The 21,868-nt window shown below is 40.9% G+C and overlaps 1 protein-coding gene across 2 annotated transcripts in view; it reads right to left on the reverse strand.

The window, feature by feature from the left end:
- Nucleotides 1–21,868, reverse strand: part of mad1l1 (mitotic arrest deficient 1 like 1) — a 996,118-nt gene that overhangs the window by 334,168 nt on the left and 640,082 nt on the right. For both annotated transcript variants that reach the window (XM_041206006.1, XM_041206007.1), the window contains exon 17: nucleotides 4,008–4,198. In XM_041206006.1, coding sequence (XP_041061940.1) covers nucleotides 4,008–4,198 — 191 coding nt within the window. The remainder of the gene's footprint in view (nucleotides 1–4,007; nucleotides 4,199–21,868) is intronic.

Genomic DNA, 21,868 nt, shown 5'->3' on the forward strand with positions numbered 1-21,868 from the left:
CATGCACAGCAACACTCTATGAGGAATTCAGTGAAACTTCTTTCCCCAGAGAGTGGTTACAATGTGGAACATGGTACCAGATGAAATAGTTGAGGCGAATAGTCTAAGTGCATTGAAGTGAAAGATAGATAAGCAATTGATTTTAGTTTGCTCTGCTAAATCAGATGCCACATTTCTTACAAGTGACTGCACTTCAAAAGTACTTCATTGGCAGTAAAGTGCTTTGGGATGTCTGGTGGTCATGAAAGATGCGATATAAATGCAAGGCTTTCTTTTCTGAAGCTCCAGAATGGGGCAACCTCATTTCTTTACAACGGGCTACAGTCATGGCAAGGCCCATTCCTTGGTGTCTCAAATGCTGCTGCAGAGAAGTTTAATTGCTGTTGCAGTAAAGTTTCCTGATGATGGGGTGCTATATAGAACTGAAGGAGGGGTTTTACAAACTCAATTAAGGGCCATTTCTGATGAGAGTTCAAGCACAGCTGTTTACACTGTTGAAGTGGATAGCCTATATCCAAGTGCACATTTGTAGCCCACATTTGTGAGAATCTATGGTGCATTTAGCTTTCCATGCTACACCTTTTTAAACTTAGTTGATCCAAAGGACAGAATTGCATAGAATCTACAGCACAAGGCTCTCTCTCCCCACTTCATCTGAACCTGTCAGCATAGCCTTTCTCTCTCACATGTTTATCTAACTTCCTGCAAAATGCATCTATATTATTTGCTTCAACTAGCCTATGATGTAGCTAGTTCCAAATTCTAACCACGCTCTGGTTAAGATGATTCTCCTGAGTTCCTTATTGAATTTATTAGTGAATATCTGATATTTATGGCACACTCTCAGTGATTCCTTTGCATTAGGTGATAAGCTGAGTGCAAAACTACGCCAATGTTCTGCTTGAACACTACTGAAAGTATTGTTCTGCAGTATTTGAGGTTATGCAAAAATCTGATCAAACAATAGTGTTAGCTTCACTTCATTTGACAACAATTTTCAATGGTTTTTCAGTTACACTGAAGAATCTTTCAGAAAGAAAAGGTTAGGCAGGAGCTGAGGCACAATGACATCATTCCTATCACAGCTTGAGAAGTCATCTGTGCAATTACAGAATTCATTATAATCCTGTGCAAACATTCAAAAGCACACAGAGCTAAACATGCGTTTATTACAGGATTCACTCCGTTAGACTACAGAAAGAAAAGTTGTCAGAACGACCAAGTGTGGATAAAAACACAAAACTCTTTAACAGTGTAAACTAATTAGCAGAGCACTAAAAGAAACTGGATTTAAGTTGGTTGGTGAGCTCATTAAATGTTTCCCAACAGAGATGCTCCTTCTGACTGAGGTGCAATAATTGGTCTGCTACTCACCAAGTTACAAATTTCACAGTGGAGTAAAAGAACTTGAAAATTTTGAAGAGAAGCAGGAGTGAAAAACCTATTAGTTTGACAAGATTGAGAGAAAAGGATGCACATCTGCCATGTATGGCACTTCTGAGTTGACTACATTGTTCTCAAGAGTTCAATTACAATATTTGTTTAGTTAAGCATGGGACAACCAAGTCCAAGTGTAATTTATTTGTAATTTTTGCTGGCACAGTGCATTGGAGTCTCAATTCTATATTCATGGTATGGTGAAATGTAGGTTCTTGCCTGTTATTCTACACATACTGAAGTATGAAAGGGGAATGAAAATCCTGGTATCAGCTTTAAGCAGTCGGCGTAGTTCCAGTAGCACAGTGAAGAAATGTGATTGTTCGTATTCTTATTTTTTTTGACAACATTCATGGAGTATGCATTATCAATTTTTTCTTCCTTCGTGCAGTGCTTTACACTTAAACAGAATAAATTTCATCTGCTATGTTCTGTCCACTTATATTTTTTTCCCAAGTAATTTTGTATTTCCCGAGTTGCCTCCTCAAATTAACTGTCTTTTTATTTTAACTATTTTGCTTTCTATTCTTCAGGATTTACCCTTAATCCTGGCAACTTTGAACGCAATCAACAGTCTTTTGTAGCACTTTGTCACTTTTTTTTTGAAGTAGGGATACACCATGCTATAAGGTTTTCTATAATCCACATAGGAAATCACTTGCTCAAAATGTCTAAGGAGGTTGGTCAGGCACAATCTTCCCTTTCTGAATGTATTGACTGCTTAGTAGATTATTGCTGTACAGATAATCACCCAACTCTATACACTGGGCCGGATCTCCCAAAGCCAACAGCCCTGATTGTTGCGACTTCTTGCTGCTGTTGTGCTGTGGGACCCGTTGGAAGAACTGACCTGTGCATATGCATGGGGATTGCCCAGGAAGTTTAAACATCCAGTGGGCTGGTTTGCGCTGCCCAGTACCCTCCACAAATAGAACTTGGGCTAGATATGCGCAATGTACCCAGATTCTCACCCTGGAGTTGTTACACAGTGTAATCTCTGGTGTAACTCAGTGATTAGGAGCGGAACTCAACCCATCACCCAACTGACCCTTCACTCACTCCACTAAAACCCTTTAAGATCTTTAAACACACATCTGAATATGGCAACTGAAGTTGTAAAAAGGGGGCTACGTTGTTCCTCTTCGCTAGTGCTCCCCGTAGATGGGTGCGCTGAAGCATCATTGATGTGCAAGGACGCAAAAAAGAAACTACTTGATTTTCTTTGCAACTGGGGGATATCCTCAGCATCGCCACTGACTGGAAGATCTGACGTCAGTTTGATCAGTTCTTGGTTGCCCTGCTAAATTAAGTCCCATCACTCCGATCTACTGGAGGGAGGAAAATAGAGCTTAATTCTTTTCCCAGTTCAATTGTAATTCCATCAGCCAATTTCAGAAATTCATGAAGAAAATGTACATACAAGCCTATCACAGATGTTCAGTTAGAAGAGGATGTGTAGTGGCCAGTGATCTACAAACAAAGTAAGCAGTCCAGCAAGGGAACTTGTAAGATTTAAATACAGTCATTATTTTCTCACTTCACAGAATGGTTACAGCACAGAAATCAGCCATTCAGCCTGTCATAACTGTGCCAGCTCTCTGAAGGAGCAGTTCACCTAATGCAAATCCCTTGCCTTCTCCACATCGTCCTGCACATACTTTGTTTTCAGAAAATATTCCAATTCCCTCTTGAATACCTTGATTGAACCTGTCATCACCACATTCTCGGGCAGTGCATTACAGATCCTAACCACTTGCTTCTTGATTTTACTACTTTCATTTCAGAGGGACATTGTTCCTTTAAACCACCTTCCTTTGGCAATACGACAGAATGCATGGTCATGGTCTTCCTCGTTGACCCAATGCTATTCCTCATTCAATTCCTGTGAGCTGTACTCATGGCAATTGGGATTTTTTTTCTTCCTGATGTGGGACTCTGCTTCAGTGTTTAACTCTTCTAACTCATCTCTGCACTTAAAAAAAAAAACTCTTTTCTTAATATTAGTAATTCTAATCCATGTGCTCCAGCATTCAAGGCTTAACATCAGTAACCATTAGGCTACCATGGATACCAAGATATCAAGCACTAACATTGCTTGGACATATGTCCCTTGATTCTATCCACAAATGGAAGCATTACAAGACTGGCAATATTACCATTTACTATAATCAATAATAAAACGGTTAATGTCTTGAGTTACTCTGTGGGGAATGACTGATGATTGTTTGAAGTTATCTCATAGAGCTATCCAGCCAAGAATCTATGAAACTCTTCAGGACCATGAATGCTGCATTAGAATGAAGTGCAAGCTTGGGATTATAACTAATCAAAATACATGCAGCTATCTCATGGTGCTACAACATGTCACTGAATGTCACAGAGCAGTTAAAATCAATACAGAGAGAACCTTAAACAAAGAATCCTGGTTAGAAATTAAATCCAGTACTGGAAGTAAGCATGATTAAACTCAGCTGGAAATAAGTCTGCTGATTATGAGCAATAAATACCATTCTCTCAAATGTAAACATTTCTACCAAAGTTGTGTTCACCCTCCTTCATTGTGCTCTTACCTTGAACATTAGGTAGTCATCCTGGTGTTCCGCATACATTGATGACAGCCTGTATTGGTTCTCTGTAGTGACGTCTATCTTGTAACCTGTCAGGGTGTAGCAGACAGCTCGGAATTCCTGAATCTTCTTCTGGAATACTTCCTTCAATCGTTGATTCTTCAACTCTGCACTGTTCACTTGTTTGCGCATCTCTGAATATGAAATAATAACATGCTTAGTTACATTATGGTCATAGCCAAGAAGGTGGACAGTCTTACATATCTGGGGTGAATCAATTTAAGGTTTGAAAAAGTCTATTCTGAAGTCCAAGAAACAAAAATAATTGCAAGTAGCTGATATCTGTAAGTGAGCTGTTACGTTATAATCTAATTGAATTGGTTCTGCTGGCCTTTATGGAGAACAGTGGGTGCACAACAATAACATCATGAGGGGTTCAGATAACATCTGAAATGCAGGAGTGATCATAAAGAATATGTAATCATTACCTAAACTCAATATGGTGCTAACAAAAGGATATTAAGATATATTTTACTCCAGTCTATTAGGATTAATCAGATTACTGTATTAAAAAAGTGCATAAACGCAAGGCCACTGAAACAATTTAGTCTGGTTACAGTTTCTATGGACACAACAGCATTTTAAAGAATCGCAATATTTATCGTCTGCACTGTACCTTCTAGAAAGTGTCAAATATGACTACTCTGATAGTACTTAGTAGAAACTTGAATAATAGGCTGGATTTTCAGGTTAGAGGTGGGTCGTGGGAGACAGGAAATTTCCCGGCTCGGTGCACCTGCCTTGGGTAAAAGTGCCTTGAAAGGCAGCATTTTCAATTTTTGGAAGGCGGGGGAACGAGGGGCAGCTGCAGGCTGGACACCTGTTCACCGGCCCTGGAAACAGTTCGGAGGAGGCCTCAGGAGCTGCCGAGTGCCGAGGTGGGCTCAACTCAGTTCTCTAGGTCTTCATCTCAGTTGCTTGTTTCAACATTAGCCCCTCTAGCTCTCATCTCTCACACCCCCCCACCCATGCCATCTCATGCCAACCCATGCCTCCCACCCACCACCAATGGCCGCCATACCCTCCATCCAAACCTATCCCCTGTGCCACGCACCCCCAATGGTCCCTCAAACCCTCTATGCCAATCCATGCTCCCCCACCCATCCCCTATAGTCCTTCATATCTTCCATGCCAACTCATTGCACTTCCATGCCTATTTACCCAGTATACACTGTACAGAACCAAGGAACCCTATAGTACAGTGCTTCCAAACTGTGGGTCGTGATTTCCCAGCGGGTTTGCAGGACATGATTTTGCAGTCACAAGGTCTGAGACTGTAATAGCAACCATGGGGCAGCCTAATGAACTGTTGTAATGGGCCACTTTAATAGAATTACACATCCTTGGCCTGCTCTGCGGCAAGAGTCTGGCTGGTTATCATGTGATCAGCTGGAACAGAAGTGGCAAGTGGAGAGTTGGGAAGCACAGTCAGTGAGTGGGAGGTATGTTGCGAGCTGTGGCAACAGGGAGGCGGCTACTGGAAGAGTTGGCAAACAGGAAGGAGCTGGCAAGCTTTGATATCGTGGAGAGGGCGGAGAAATTATCTCCTGGTTGCTGGGGATCAATGTGCGCCAAGTTCAGAGCCATCAAACTGCATCCCACATCCCCTTCACTCAGGGATCACAATAATTTAAAAGCATTAAAACGGGGTCACAGTGGGAAAACGTTTGGGAAGCACCGCGGTAGCAACAATGGCATGTGTGACAAAGCTTTAAAAAGCACCCATTCATAACTTACTTTAAAAAAACTGTTTCTATAATCTTATAAAAGTGTCAATCAACCAGACATTTAAAGTACCAATAGCATAAACCGTAAGCACTTGACATTTCTTTATCTTGTATAAATAAATTTTGAGCCATTGACAAAATAGATCTAAGAAAAAAAGCTGTCAATCAAGCAATGCTTTCCCCTGTGTGCACCTGTTTCAACAAAGTCTGGGCTCTCAGCCAAGTCTCATTATGCATGCTTAATGAGCCCAGCCCAATATTTCAAAACACAAAAAAATGAAGTGCTGATTAGCCCAAACTAGCAGATGTCCTTTATTATCAGGCAATTTTAAATGACATCACATCTGTCAAAGCATATGGATTAAATGAACACAAACTCAAACCATGTGAGAAAATGGCCGTTTGAATCACAGAATTGTTATGGTGCAGAAAAACATCCACATGACATCACTTTCAAGGATAAATCAGCATTTTACACCCTTCTTTTGCTGTATGCAAATTAGCTGCTGCTTTTTCTACATTACAACAGTGATTTACTTCAAAATTATTTCATTGACTATAGAGTGCTTTGAACATTTGGTGATCATGCAATATCAAGTCAGTCTCTTTTCTTCTTTTGCCCTTTTGTTTCATGTGTAAATGTATAAAAAAACTAGGGACCATAAAAATAAGATAGTCAGTAATAAATCTAGTAGGAAATTTAGTAGAAACTTCTTTATCTAAAGAGTAGTTAGAATGTGAAACCCATTCTCACATGGGAGTAGTTGAGGCAAATAGCAGAGATGTATTTAACAGGAAGCTGGACAAACACGCAGAGTAGAAAGGAAGAGAAGGATATGCCGATAGCATTACAGCGTGTGCAGAAAAGATTCATGACAATGGTCCCAGGGATGAGGAACTTCAATTACACAGATAGACTGGGGAAGTTTGGACAATTTTCCTTAGAGGTTTTGATAGAGGTCTGGACAGAATAGATAGGGAAAAGCTGCACCCATTGGTGGCAGAATCAAATATGAGAGGACACAGGTTTAAGGTAATTTGCAAAAAAAGCTATGGAAACTTGAGGAGAAACTTTTTCACACAGCAAATGGTTAAGATCTGGAATATGCAGCACTGAGGCAGGTGGGGACAGGTTCAATTGATGCATTCAAGAGGGAATTGGGATTATCTGAGAAGGAAGAATGTGCAGGGTTATGGGAGAAGGCAGGAAAGGCACTTGGTGAAATGCTCATTCGGAAAGCCGGGACAGACACAACAAGGCAAATGGCCTCCTTCTGTGCTGCAATGCTGTAATTCTGTGATAGAGTGGGATGAGGAGGAATAGGTGGTGGCTTTGTGTAAACACTGGTGTGGGCCATTTGGGTCAAGTGGCCTATTTCTGTGTTATGCATTCTATGTAATTCTATGCAGTAAAGTGATAACTTGAACCTGTTCAAGGCAAAACTAGCTGCTCTCATCTTGATGAGTTCTAAGGCACATTACTGTACTGGATTGTCATGTAGTGTGAGTGCATAAAGCGCCATTATTATTGTAAGTTGTTGTTATTGATAACCATGTGTCTTAGAAATTTAATTTTCCATTTTTGACAGACAATTTGTGAATATGCAAATCCAATATATGTTTCCTTTATTTAAATTATTCAAAGAAAATCCTTAATGAAGAACAAATTAGATACATGTTTATATTTTAAGTTTTGTACCACGGATAGAGGAAATAGTTTCAAACATACAATAGCTTGCAACATATATGATACTTACTCCATTATGCCTTAAGTGTCAATATATTCTGAGCATTCTGAAAATTTTGTTAATTCTATTTTTTCACTGTGTAAATATTTCAAGTTATTGATGCAAGTGCTTTTTGAATGAATAATTAACACTTTTATCAAAAGAACATTAAAACAAAAAAATTAATAATACATCAATAATTCTCTACATCCTAAGGATGTAGGGAACCACACAGAGCAGAGCTGTTTAGAAGCTATGGTCAATAGATCCGGAATTCTAATTAAGACAATGCACCATCCCAGTGTCAAGTTTCACTATGTGGTTCCCATTATAAATCTGAATGAAGGAATTTATAAAATGTAGACACAAAAGAAGTGACAAAAATGTGACAACATGAAATCAAAGGCGCACAGATGCATGGATTTTAATGTTACATTAACAACTGTATCCCACTCCTGTTTGCGCAAATTGACATTCTGCCACAATTTATTTCACACTTTTGGGGTCATTTTTTTCTATTAAGGATTCTTAAGCGGCTACCACCTGCATAAACTTGTCACTTCATGCAATCTTGTCACCGGCTTCCCAACAATTGCTTAAAATGCTTTTAGAAATATATTTTTAATCAACTATTCTTCCCTGTGTAAATGAAATTTCTAATGCCTACACGATTTTTTTTAAAAAAACCACAGTAATGTTAGGAAGTGTATTCATTTAATAGTCACAGCATTAAAAGTGCCTCTAACTGAAAGTTTCACTGATATATGCCACAAGATGGCTGGTGTGGTAAATAGAAACATGTCACACTGATTCATTAGGAATTGTGCATTTGAAATTGAGGCTGAGCCAGGTTATTTTGGCAGAGATTTATTCGGTATCTAACAATGTTAGTAGAATATAGTGGTACCACTATTCCTGATCAGAATAGAGATGATTGGGTAATTCCCCATAAATCATGCCAGGATTAGTATAAATATTCTAGTGACTGGGATTGATTTTACACATACAATTTATATTATGTTACTATTCTCTGCTCAGTGCATTTTTGCTGGAAAAATCGCCCTGCGTTTATTGGGAGGAGCTAGGGCATGGATTCTGTTTGTTGCAGTTTGTAGGGACTATCTTCAAATTCACTTTGTAAATCAACTTTGTTTGCTTTGCTGTAAAACACAGTTTCTTCTAAGACTTGCTGTAAGTCTCAATCTGCCTCCAATTCATTGGCTGACACATTGCAATTCATTGATTGAGACTGTGGGGCCAATAGACACTGTACAATGTTATACTTGATCTAGGAATATTTTTTGACACTGGGTGCTCGAATTAGAAGTGTTCCATTCTCTTGTGTTGTCCCTCACTTTAGATGAGCACAAATATGAATTGAAATCACTGTTAGTACATGAAGACTGCTTCCAGCACATTGGTCACGCAAGCTGCACTGAATATCTTTTCATATAAATTTAAGTACAATTTCTTTACTAGGAATTCTAGCTACATAAGGATCAAAATATTCTCACTGTTGACCCTCTTCATAGAGAATAGTCAGGGCATCTGGAACATACTGGCCCAGCATAGATGGGATGATAGAGAAAGAAACTAGTGCAAACTATTTGCTTTTAATGTTTTGTACTTATTAATTTTCTTCTAGAAATTCATGCTAAAGAAGAGCATGAAATTTTCACATCATAAAAAACTTACATGTGATACTTAGCTTTACTCCATGATACTGTAAATTGTCCCATCCAAATCAGCTACTGAATAATCAAAGACACCCAGGCACCTCACATGGGGTGTAGAATTTAAAATGACTTATTGTTGGACAAAAGGGTCACTGTTGAGAGATCACTAATACTGAAGAACACTGAACTAATTAGCCTTAAATTGTTGATCTCAGTAACATGTGAAATACATCTAACAATCTAGAAAAGCAATGAAATTCAAGGTGGTTTTACTTACTGCAGAAGTAATCATCCCTGTAAAGCTTATACAGTTTAGTGTTGCGGGTTGATAAGAGTAGATAGCTGCAGTTACATTAGAATCAAGAAGTAATGAAAGAAAAATTTATCCACTGACATTCAGAGTAATCAATTAGAAGTAGGAACCTATAATTTATTTTAGCAAGTCTTGCTTCATTCAACATTTAGCTTTTATCATTTCCTTACTTTAAAGGGGTTTCATCTTTTTGCCTTATTTCTCTGTTCAAGCTTTCCAACTTTTTGCCCATTGAACAGCTTTTCACAAAACCATACAACACAGGAGGTGGCCATTCAGTACATTGTACCTGTGCCAGCTCTTTGAAAGAGCAATCCAATTTGTCCGACTCTGCCCTTTGCCCATAGCTCTGTAATTTTCTTTTCAAATATATTACATAGAATATAAAGTCCAAAAACAAACCATAACGCCCAATTGGTCAATGCGGTGTTTAATCTCAACACAAGTCTTCTTCCGCCCTACTTTATCTAATCCCATCATATATAGTGCTATTCCTTTCTCCATTATGTACTTATCGAACTTCTCCTTAAATGCATTGATGTGGAGAGACTTGAAACGCTGGGGTTACATTTCAACAGAAGGGGAATAATTGCATAAGTGCCTGAAGAAATGCTCGAGTTGCTGATCCATAAAGGCTTCTGATTACATCAAAGAAACATTTATCTTCTATAAATTCTGTAAATTGTAAAGCTATCAACTGACAGACACTGCCAACTGTGTGAATCAGGCCTGCCATGGTTCATGAGCTTTTCCAAACGCAAGATAAAACCAACTTGTGATGCCAAGACTTTTCAATTGGATGATAAGGAAGACAAAAGAACACTTATTATATGTTGGTATACATGGTGAAATTCACCTCCTAACTCCCTAAAGCCCATCTACAAGGCAGAAGTCAGGAATGTGATGGAATACTCTCCACTTGCCTGGATGAGTGCAGCTCCAACAACACTCAAGAAGCTTGACATCATCCAGAATAAAGCAGCCCACTTGATTGGCACCCCATCCACAAACATTCACTCCCTCCACCACTGATGCACAGTGGCAACAGTGTGTATCATCTACATAATGCACTGCATGAGGAACTCACCAAGGCTCCTTAGGCAGTACCTTCCAAACCCGCGACCACTATCATCTAGAAGGACAAGAGCAGCAGACACGTGGGAACTTCATCACCTGGAAGTTCCCCTCCAAGTCACACACAATCCTGACTTGGAAATATATCGCCATTCTTTTACTGTCAGAGTCAAAATCCTGGAACTCCCTCCCCAACAGCACTGTGGATGTATCTACATCACATATACGGCAGCAGTTTAAGAAGGCAACTCATCACCACCTTTTTCAAGGGCAGTTAGGGATGGGCAATAAATGCTGGCCTAGCCAGCAATGCCCACATCCTAAGAATGAATTAAAGAAAAACATAGATCACAATAGGTGACAAACATCAACACCAACAACAACTAGCATTTATAGAGTGCATTTACCATAATAAAACATCCGAAGGCACTTCACAGAGGCATTTTAAGACAGAATATGACTCCAAGCCATATAAGGAGATGTTAGGACATACAAAGCAAGGTATAGAGACGGAGAGGTTTAGGAAGGGAATTCCAGATCTTGGGGCCTAGGCTGCTGAAGGCATGGCCACCAGCTATGGACTAATTAAAATAGGGGATGCTTCAGAGGAATAGTGGAAAATTCTTAACTTTTGCTTCAGCAATTCATAAGTTTCCTATTATAAGGTACAGTTTACTTACACTATAGCACTGAGGAAAAATGAATATGCTGTATTTATTTACTTTTTATTTCTTAAAACCAAAGTTATTCAGGTTCGTAGATAAATGAATATATTCAGGCAACAATAATTCAAATAAAATGAAACCAAGTTCTAATGTGGAGATGAAAAATACGGTAACTACATTTTTAACAAGGTAGCAGTAGAAAATCTTTTTTCATTAGTCAGGCTGAAATTTTGAATAATTATTCATTTCAGAAGATTTCTTCAGGGAAACAAAATTAAATCTTTTCTCAAGGACAAAATGGTTTTAACAGCTCCAAATTAATTACAATTTAATTTTTTATAATGGTTAGCAAAATAAGTGAAAATTGGACCCAAATGAATGGTAATTATGTCATTTTACAGATTAGTATCTTATCACAATTCAATGATGGGAACACTCAAATCCTCTTAAATAACTAATGTTTACCAGAAACATTTTCTAACTTATGACAGGTAATCAGTTTAACATTAATTCCCAATTAATGTGACTCTGTGTCACATTAATTATTTTTTGCAAACTCCCTCTTTCACTAAAAAGTAAACAAAAGTTGAACCTCTCTCTAGATAAATTGGTGAAATGAGTACTGCTGAGAAATGTTAATGCTGCACAATAGAACATTTTCCCAAAAACAAAGTAGTACAGATGCTGGAAACATTAAATAAAAACAGGAAATGCTGGAAATGCCCAGCATCTCTGTAGCGAGAAATGGAGTTAACCTTCCAGGTCAATTAGCTTTCAGCAGAATTGGGAAAAGTTAAAAATCTAATAGGTTTTAAGGAAATGAAAGGGGGAGGAATGGAAAATTAACAGAAGGGTAGGTCTGTGATAGGGTGGAAAACAGGAGAGATTAAATGATAAAAAAGGGTTGATGATGCAAGGCCAAATGGAGTGACAATGAGACAAGTAAAGAAACAAAGTTTGTTCAGATGAGGCATGAATGGCAGAGTGATGAACATCTACAACTTGAAAGCAAGGAAAGTGAAAAATAAGGCAATAAAATCAAAACCTGCAAAGAAAAGGGAAACAAGATGAAAGCAGACGTTAGGATCTGAAATTGTTGAGCTCAGTGTTGAGTTCAGAAGGCTGTAAAGTGCCTAATCAAAAAAGACAGTTCCTCGAGCTTGCGTTCAGTTTCACTGGAATGCTGCAGGTGGCCAAGGACAGAGAGGTCAGCATGAGAGCAAGTAAAGAATTAAAATTACAGTTAAGCAGAAGCTCAGGGTCCAACTTGCGGACTAAATGATGTACCAATGGAACCAAGTTGACCAGTGAACACTGTTGTAGCAATTGGGAATAATTTTATGCTGTGGACAGGAGGGAAACCATTCATTGGAGCTGGATCCAAGCCCTGAGTTGAAACAACAATGTGCTGACACACTACACCGGTGCCTCTTTTGTCAAGAGTTCCACCTGACATTTTTCTTTTAAATGTCTTTGCAGATCAATTATGTCAATATCCTTCATCAGTTTAGTATTGGTTGACCTTGAATCTGCATTATAAATAAATTATTTGTCACTCATAGCACACTCCCTCATGAATGAACGAGAAAAAAAACATTTCCCATTGAACAGAACCTTACAACTTATACGATTAGGTAACATTAATAAAGGATGCGACTTAAAATACGTTATTAAAAATCATTTTAGAAGCACTGCTTATCAGAAGTGCTTGCTTTCCCTACCACACCCAATTGCTATCTCACTTGTCAAGTTTCTAAGATCTCTCATTGTTTTGGGGGAAGCTCAAGAATAGTAACTAAATTTACAAAACAAAAACAAAAACAGAATTACCTGGAAAAACTCAGCAGGTCTGGCAGCATCGGCGGAGAAGAAAAGAGTTGACGTTTCGAGTCCTCATGACCGTTCGACAGAACGTTCTGTCGAAGGGTCATGAGGACTCGAAACGTCAACTCTTTTCTTCTCCGCCGATGCTGCCAGACCTGCTGAGTTTTTCCAGGTAATTCTGTTTTTGTTTGTGTTTTGGATTTCCCATTCCGCAGTTTTTTTGTTTTTAACTAAATTTACAGTTCTGTGAGCTTTAAGGACCATGTTTTATGTTGAACAACAGAAAGAGAACCATCTCTGATAATTATTAATTTTGAGGAGGCCAGTTTTGGTGGTCTCTATTTTCGTACCAGGCATATGATGCCCACAATTGGCTTTGGCACATTTAATCACAGTCTCAAGGGCTCTTTGCTTAGCAACATTGAAAGTCTGATACTGGTCTCCCTAGATCCTCAAATAAGAACAGGATCCCTCTCAACAAGGCTTTTCTAATATTTTTCACACTGTTTTCACCATGTTGCAATCATGCAACAAACTGTCTCACACACAGCTTTTCACAGGAGTTCACCCTGTAGTTTAAAATGTAGCAAGGTTGAGTTAAACAGATTTTTGATATACGAGGGAGAGGGCAGACAGGAAAGTGGTGTTTGGCCACAATCAGATTAGCCATGATCTTAATGAATGGTGGAGCAGGCTCAAGCGGCCAAACGGTCTGCTTCTGCTCCAATTTCTTATGTTATTATGTAACAGCATCACTCTGACAGACATCCAGAGACAGCGCATTTTCTGAGTAACAGTGTTTTTATGAGACATATATGTACCAGAAAAGACATACAAAAAAAATGCATAAATATTTACTTGGAAGCAAAACACCACTTCAAGTTCTCAAAACCATAATTTCTCCATTTTCATCCTTGGTCTGAGATAGGGGTTGGGATTTGCACTCTGTCTCTACCAGCTTTTAGCATGCCCAAGGCAACAATTATTGCATTGCACTTTCAGGGTCCTTTTATTTAATATTGGTTTTATCACCATCCAAAATACATTTAAATCTCTAATATCTGCGCCATGGCTTTCTTTCCCACTGTGAAATGCATGAGAACAAAATAAATGATAAGGTATGAAGAATTCTCTGGTCTTGTTGAAGATTAATAATTGCCTTCTTTGGAGTAATTAATTTAGTCTTACATTACACTACAATTACTTAGGAATGCCAGGCGTTAACCTGAATTAGATTTTACAGAGAAGTACTCCGCTTCTTTACAAATAAGTACAAATATGAAGCACAGTATTCAAGTATTAAGTATCAGAGTTCTAAGAATGAGAGGTGGTCTTATTGAAACGTATAAGATCCTCAGGGGACTTGATGGGCTAGATACCAGGAGGGTGTTTCCAGTTGTGGGGAAGACTAGAACTAGGGGACACAGTTCAAGAATAAGAGGTATTTCTTTTAAGACAGAGATGAACATTTTTCATGGGAGTTGTTACAACGTGGAATTCTCTTCCTCAGGAAGCAGTGTATGCTGGATCGTTTAATTTATTCAAGGCAGAGTTAGACAGATTTTCGATAGACAAGGGAGTCAAGGGTTAGGGGGGGTAGACAGGAAAGTGAAACTGAGATCACAACTAGATCAGCCGTGATCTTATTGAATGGCAGAGCAGACTCAAAGGGCTGAATGGCCTATTCCTATGTAGAAACCTGGCACATATTACAACTGCAATCTAAACGCATTTACATAATAACATTATTCTGCTTTAAGAGCTTCTTCTCATAAACATTTTGGAAGGGCAAATTATTGTTTGCTAGCATAGTGAACGCTCTTCACTATTGGTGCAATGTATTGTATTGAACTATCTCCCTTGAGCAGAGATTCAAAAGTAAGCCTTCTATCTAACCTATCATCAGCAACTCCAATATTGCTTCAGAAATGTGCTTTCAACATTACTTTTTTGATGTTTTCAGGTAATGCTATTAATGAAAAAAAACCTACACTTACATAGCATCTTATCAAATCTTTCAGAAGCATCTCAAAGTAGCTCACATACAATAAATTACATTCAGGCTACAAGTTAATAGTGCTGCATTCAATAAACATATGGAATTCATTACTTGAGTGTACAGCTAGATGAGATACAGAAGATCTAATCAGCAAGTAAAATACATTAGCATCTGCAAAATTTCATTCCATTCACCAATTTCTAAACAGGGTCAATAACTAAGGTTTAGCTAGGCATTGACAAAGAAGCACAATTAGCTTGTTATGAATGCAGGGAATACCTGTCATGTACATTGATGCTGCTGTTAGCAAATGAACTCAACAAAACAATCTGATCTAGGATCAAAAGAGACCATAGATTTCACATATTTTTTTTAATTAAAAAAATTCATGCTACAGCTTTTATCCCATAATAATGTGGCACAAATCATTAGGTTTATAACTTGTGTCACAACACTGCCTCCAAATCACTGGACTCGTAAACCGGAGAACTGAGATAGTGATACCACAGCACCACTGTTTGATCCTTATACTCAAGTGGAAGTTCACTTAATTAAAAACTAGTCTCAAGTTTCAAAAATCCACTTAATAGACACACTGGGGATAACTTTAAACTAACTCACCAGGTGAGAAATCCATGGGATAGAGTGGAATGCACGTATTCCATCCTGCCCAATATTACGTGCCATTAATTTAAATGATGTGTAAAATCAGGCAGGGTTTAAATCAGCTTTTTGCCTGAACCTGTCAGTTTGTGCATTACTTTGAAATTGCTCCCACTGTATGAGCTATTGTCCCATTACACAAGAGATCAAACTCAAGCTCAAATCTTGGGCGGAATTCTCCATAACTGAGACCAAGTGCAGCAGGAGGCGTTTTTGGCAGCACCCACTCGCTGTTCGGAATGGTAGGAACTCATGCCCGACTCTGCGCTTGGAGCCTCATTAGTTATGCAAAGGCATGTAGTGGTCTGAATCACCTGGCGGGTCAGGAGTTGATTCATGTGGCTGCCGTCGAGTTGGCGGGTGCGAAGGTCTGGGCGTCATTTTTAAAGGCCAGTCCAACACACAATCTCACTCTCTGTAACCCACCAAAGGTATCTGGCAGCCAGAAGAGGAAGGCTGAGAGCCTGGAGAAGGCGGCAGCACTCCATTGCAAACACCAGGCCCTCAAGGCTATAATAAGAGGGATGCAGGGGCAAAGGCACACCATCTATCCCAGGGATGGTTGGAGGAAGCACAACAGCCTCACCTCTTCGGCTTGGGAGGCCATCGTGGAGCAGGTCAGCATAGCTGGCAACAGCGCCCAAAAAATCATCCAGTGCAGGAGGAGGATGAATGATCTCATCCGCTCCGCCAGGCTAAGTCATCCTTCAACTCCCTCCAATGTTAAATTCTCATCATGGCATCATGCACTCAAATGGCTACTCTCTTCAGGGATCTCACACAGCTATTAGCAGGGGACACATATCAACACTCATTCTCTCACCGAGACCTTCACATCACCATCTCATCTACCTTGTTGCTTACACTCCATCCTGTGGCCCTTCTGGGGAGGGCTCACCGCACACAGAGGACATGTATCCCAACTAACCTCTGCTCCCTCCCTTCTCATCACACACGTTTCTTTCTTCTTCATACAGGCCAAGCTGGCGCACAAGAAGTGCAAGAGATCGCTGACTGGGGGAGGGATGGTCGACATCATTGCTCCCACTGAGTTTGAGGAGGCTGCCGCCAAGCTGGCTGGAGAGGACAGGTATCGTTCCTGTGGGGAAGGGGAGATCAGCCTGTGGGGATGGGGAGGTTGGCCTCTCCCACCAACCTAGAATAGATCACAGCTCCATCACTTAATCAAATCCTGACATTCACAGTGAGTCACATGCAGTTTTACCTAGCTCATGCTCGTTAACTGAAACTTTATTTTTCATTTTCTAGGCACCAGCAGATCGAGGCCCCCACACCAGTCCAGCACCAGTGCGAGCCCACAGACTTCATACGAAGAGGAAGCTCTGGAAGAACCATCACGGTGCGCACATACACCATCCACCAGCTCAGAGACACACACTTCGGTGATACACAACTATAGATTAGGCTCAGCCTCACTTTCTGGGGAGCATCTCACTGAAATGTCCCTTCAGCAGTCGGAGGCAGGGACAGCCCAGGTCTCCGGCACTTGGAGACCAGCCACCCGCTCAGTCCGAACCAGATGATGAGCCTCTGGAAATGGCCACCAAATCAACGCTGGTCATTGTATCTCCAGCATTGATTTAACAGCCACTTCCAGAGGCTCATCATAGAACATTAGGCAGAGATTCGACAGTCACTCAGCTGACTAGAGCGAACGAAGGCTGAGTCCATCCACGTTCTATCTAATGTCATGGCTTTGAGATGTGAACATCTCAAGGTCACTGTGGGAAGGCTGGCAAACACCATGAAGACCTCGGTCCAGCAGGTCTTGGTGGATTTGAGCTGGGTCCTGCACTCCATGGTCACACACCCTGGTGGGCACCATCAAGATGTAGGTGACATGGGGACAAGGTTATGTGAATGTTCCTGTCAACTAAAGGCGTTGTGATTTTATACTTTGGAACCCTCTTATTTTGATGTTTAGCCTTCCTCCCACTCAGTGATAGTGTCCCACTGTGAGATTCACGTTTCTGTGATGTCAACCTCAGTTGAACTAGTCTTCGCACCCTTGTGTGATGTTAGGGCTATTTGTTTAAATCTTCATTGTAAATGTGTGATCTAAGCGTTTCTAACTCCTCTTCTTCAAGGAACACCAGTGAGTGAGGGCAGCTCATCAGCATTGATATTCTAGCAGCATTTGTGTCTCCTCAGTGGTAGTGACAGAAGACAAAATATGCACGGGAGGAGGAGATGCCTAGGCATGTCCACATCTCAGTAGAAGCAGTGTTGACATCACTAGATGGCAGCAAAGGCTCCAAGTCTTCTCTCACATCGCTCTTGTTCCTAAGTGGACTCAGTTCCCAAAGTGAGCTCACTCACAGGGCCCTATCAACCAAAGCAAAGATCATGGCCTGGCAAATCATGAGGTCAGAACGCTCAAGTGTGAATGTAGGGCTTGTTCTTGCTGCAAGCAAGGCAAAAAAAATGACATTGAGGCTAGGAGAGATGTGGCTATATTCCCTCATTTAACTTCACTCCTTCTGGAACCTGTCAGCAATTAACATATCATGGGCATATCTCCCATGTTTTCCTTCCTCTGTGACGTGATTGCGCTCGTGAGGTCATTCTCCTCCAGTTCATCCTCTGGCAGGGTGTCACCTATTTGCATTGCCAGATTGTGAAGGGCACAACGCACTGCGATGACATGGGAAACCCTGTCGGAAGTGTATTGTAGTGATCCACCTGAGTGGCCCAAGCATCTGAAGCACATCTTCAGAAGCCTTATGGTCTGCTCCATAAGGGAACGTGTGGAACTGTGAACAGTGTTGTACCTCTCCTCGGAACGACCCTTAGGCCGAAGCACCGGTGTCATCAGCCAGCATCTCAGTGGGTGCCCCATATCTCCAAGCAGCCATCCCTGCAACCCTAATGGCCCCTTGAAAATCTCAGGCACTTGGGGGTGACTCCAGGTATAGGAGTCATGACAACTCCCAGGGTACCATGCACAAACGTGCAGTATGTGCTTCCAGTGATCACACACCAGTTGTACAACGGTGGAATGATAGCCCTTGCGATTTAGAAACATCAGGGCCTCCTGCCATGGAGCCCGTATAGTTACATGGGCGCAGTCTATTGCACCCTGCACTCTTGAGAAGCCGGAGATGGCGGTGAAACTGGTGAATCTCACAGCCTGGCTATCTCCGTCCAGAGCAAATTTGACATAATGATAGGCTTTCCTGTGTAGGGCATCTGTGACCTCCTTTATGCATTGATGTGTTGAGGACTGAGAAATGCTGCACAGGTCCCCCCTGTTGATCCTCAGAAAGACCCAGAGGCAAAGAAATTTAGCGCTGCGGTCACCTTCAAAGCCACTGGTAAGGGATACTCTCCAACTCCACGTGGCATCAGGTCTTGAATGTGGCATATGTGATGCACCAAAGCTCAGGATTAGCACAGACATCCACGGCATTGCCTCTCATTTATCTGTAAATAGGAGACTCTTCCACAATAAACCGTGGGTTTGGCGAGTCAGCCTGATTGTATGGATCTCTTCTCCTGACACTCCTGTTCATGCTCTGTTTCTGCTTGACCATGTCCTTCCTGCTGGAGCTGCGTGTGGAGTCACTCCTTTGCCTCCTCCATTGCATTAGGACCCTGAGAAAGGTAGCATTGAACCCTGGATCCACATGTGCTCTTGTCTTCTCTCCAAAAGGAAACTCGAAGACATAAATGATTCAAGCGGCAAGAAAGTGAAGCTCAGAAGATGACATGTTTAGAAACTGTAAGGGTCCATAGTTTTTCCTGACCTACATGTATGGTGGCTGATGCGCCTTGTCCCTGAGACACTGGCACACACATCGAGGTGACCAAGATGGCGTCGCAGATATATCACATCTTGAGCCCTGTGTAGGATGCTAAAAGTTTCAGTGAGATGAGTGACCCAACCTAACTCTGAGCTCCTTTCTCTCATGTGGCATATTAATGACTAATCCGTTACTTATGGTTAATGAGTGAATACCATTTGGCCCAGTAGGAGTGTCAATTCTGGTGAACACATGACAGGCCTTCATTGATGGAATGCCATGTATATTACAGCTGTACATCCTTCACTATTGCCTGCATTCCCAAATTCTACATTCTTATGTGTTATTATTGAGATGCAGCAATTGTGTTGTGAAGCCACTGAGTTCAGAGTATCCCTTTAACAGTGCTAATGAAACCATTGGATTTCAGTGGTTTTCATTACAAGGAGGTCTGCCTCTCTTTCTTTCTAAGCAGGTTCCTGTTCACTCCTGCGGCAACAGCAAGTTAAAGGGTGACCCCAGAAAGGCCCCCATCATGTTCACCCTTCCCCCGACTGCCATTCCACAGCCTTCCCTCCCCGTTGTCCCCCTCGTGTTTGCCCTTCCCCCAACTGCCATTCCACAAACTTCCCTTCCCATTGCCCCCCACGTGTTTGCCCTTCCTCTCACTGCCATTCCACAACCTTGCCACTCCATTGCCCCCATCATGTTCATCAACCCCACCCTCGCCTCACAGCCCACCCCCAGTTGAAATGCTAGTTTTTGAAAATGGAGGCCTGCATGAGTGGTGTTCCTCAGGCCAATGCAGGCAAAGAGCAGGAGCAGGCCAACCCTACAGTCCCAGCAGAGTGGTGTTCATTGCAACAAGACCGGCACTGCGCTATGGTTGGCATGCCATTTATGTTCCACTCACCTCGAAGTTACCAGCGAACTGAGGGTCTGACTTGTGCACGCCACCCCTTTTCAAACAGATTTCAGGCTGATGTCAATTCCCATCAGCGTGACACAAGATTGGAAGGCTTGGCAAGATTCCAGCGAGCAGCTGTTTTAATGAGCATTCATAACGTTAACGAATGCAAATGGCATTCACGCCACTGGTCAGCAGGATAACCAACTCACCATGAAAACACCATTGGGAGAATTGCAACCTATTTTTAGGACGGTGGATTTGTGACGTTTTGCCTGCCACTGGATTCTCCGCTCCCGACTGCCACAAAGCCTGCCGCTGGCACGAACAGAGACTTCCAAGCCTTGTGTGCATATGTGGGGTATTTTTTCATTGAGTCAGCCTGAATCAGAGACAATTTATTTTAAATCACAGAATCCTTAAACAGGTACAATTCCATGCCTATTCAGGATATAAAACATAGGCATGGCTACACTTCTGGTATCTACAGACAGGGAGGCCACAATTCTTTGGCTAAGAAGAATAAGCCAGTTGTCCTACATCAGTTCATCTGAAGTAATGCTTGTTGCTGAGACGCTGTCAAAGAAAGGTAGTTGAAAATTAACCAATAATGTCATAAAGGTCCCCTCTCTGAAGCAGCTTAGCTTCTACCAGTCAAGCAATGTGACAGAAAAATTATACATGATTCAGTTTTATTTCAACTGATCACAGTCAGAACTCGAACAGATCAGTCCAAATTTTAGTTTTATAAGCCCCTTGTAGCATTATCCATATTTATTAAAGTACTGTAGCTGCTCTCAGTTCTAATTTTAATGATACATTTACACACAAATTTGGTCAAGGGCACTGCAACCAGATACTGGTGATAAAATGGCTAAATTCCATAACAATAAGAATTTCCAATAAGATTTAAAATTACAATTTCATCCTTTAAACAGGACCTTCATCCTGAAAGTGCATTAGCAAACCCTTTTGCACACAAGGATACATCACTACAGTGACTATCCTTCAAAAGTACTTCATTGGCTGTACAGGGCTTTGAGATGTCTTGTAGTTGCGACAAGTGCTATTTAACTGCAAGTTTTCTTTTTTATGCTGTTGCATTCTGAAGATAACACTGTATCTCTTGCCCTATCAGGAAAAGAATATAGTCTCTTCAGGAAAGATCACCAAACTTCTAACTTAATTAACTCTTTTTTTTAGAAACACCATAACAGAATTCACAAAAAAATGTAAAACAAGTTTTGGGAATGATGAAGGATCAAAAATGTTTAAGAAAGCAACAACTGATAGAGTGACAATACCACAGACCAGTCATCGATAATGGTGCTATGCAAAGAAAATCAGTGAACATAACTCACTGGGCTTGGTTGAAGCACAAGAGTATGCCCATAAAAAAACATTTTCTCCTGGAACAAAATGGCCATTTCTGATAGGTTTTTTTACTCATTAAAGTTTTCATTCA

Source organism: Carcharodon carcharias, chromosome 15, assembly GCF_017639515.1.
Source record: "Carcharodon carcharias isolate sCarCar2 chromosome 15, sCarCar2.pri, whole genome shotgun sequence".
Taxonomy (NCBI): domain Eukaryota; kingdom Metazoa; phylum Chordata; class Chondrichthyes; order Lamniformes; family Lamnidae; genus Carcharodon; species Carcharodon carcharias.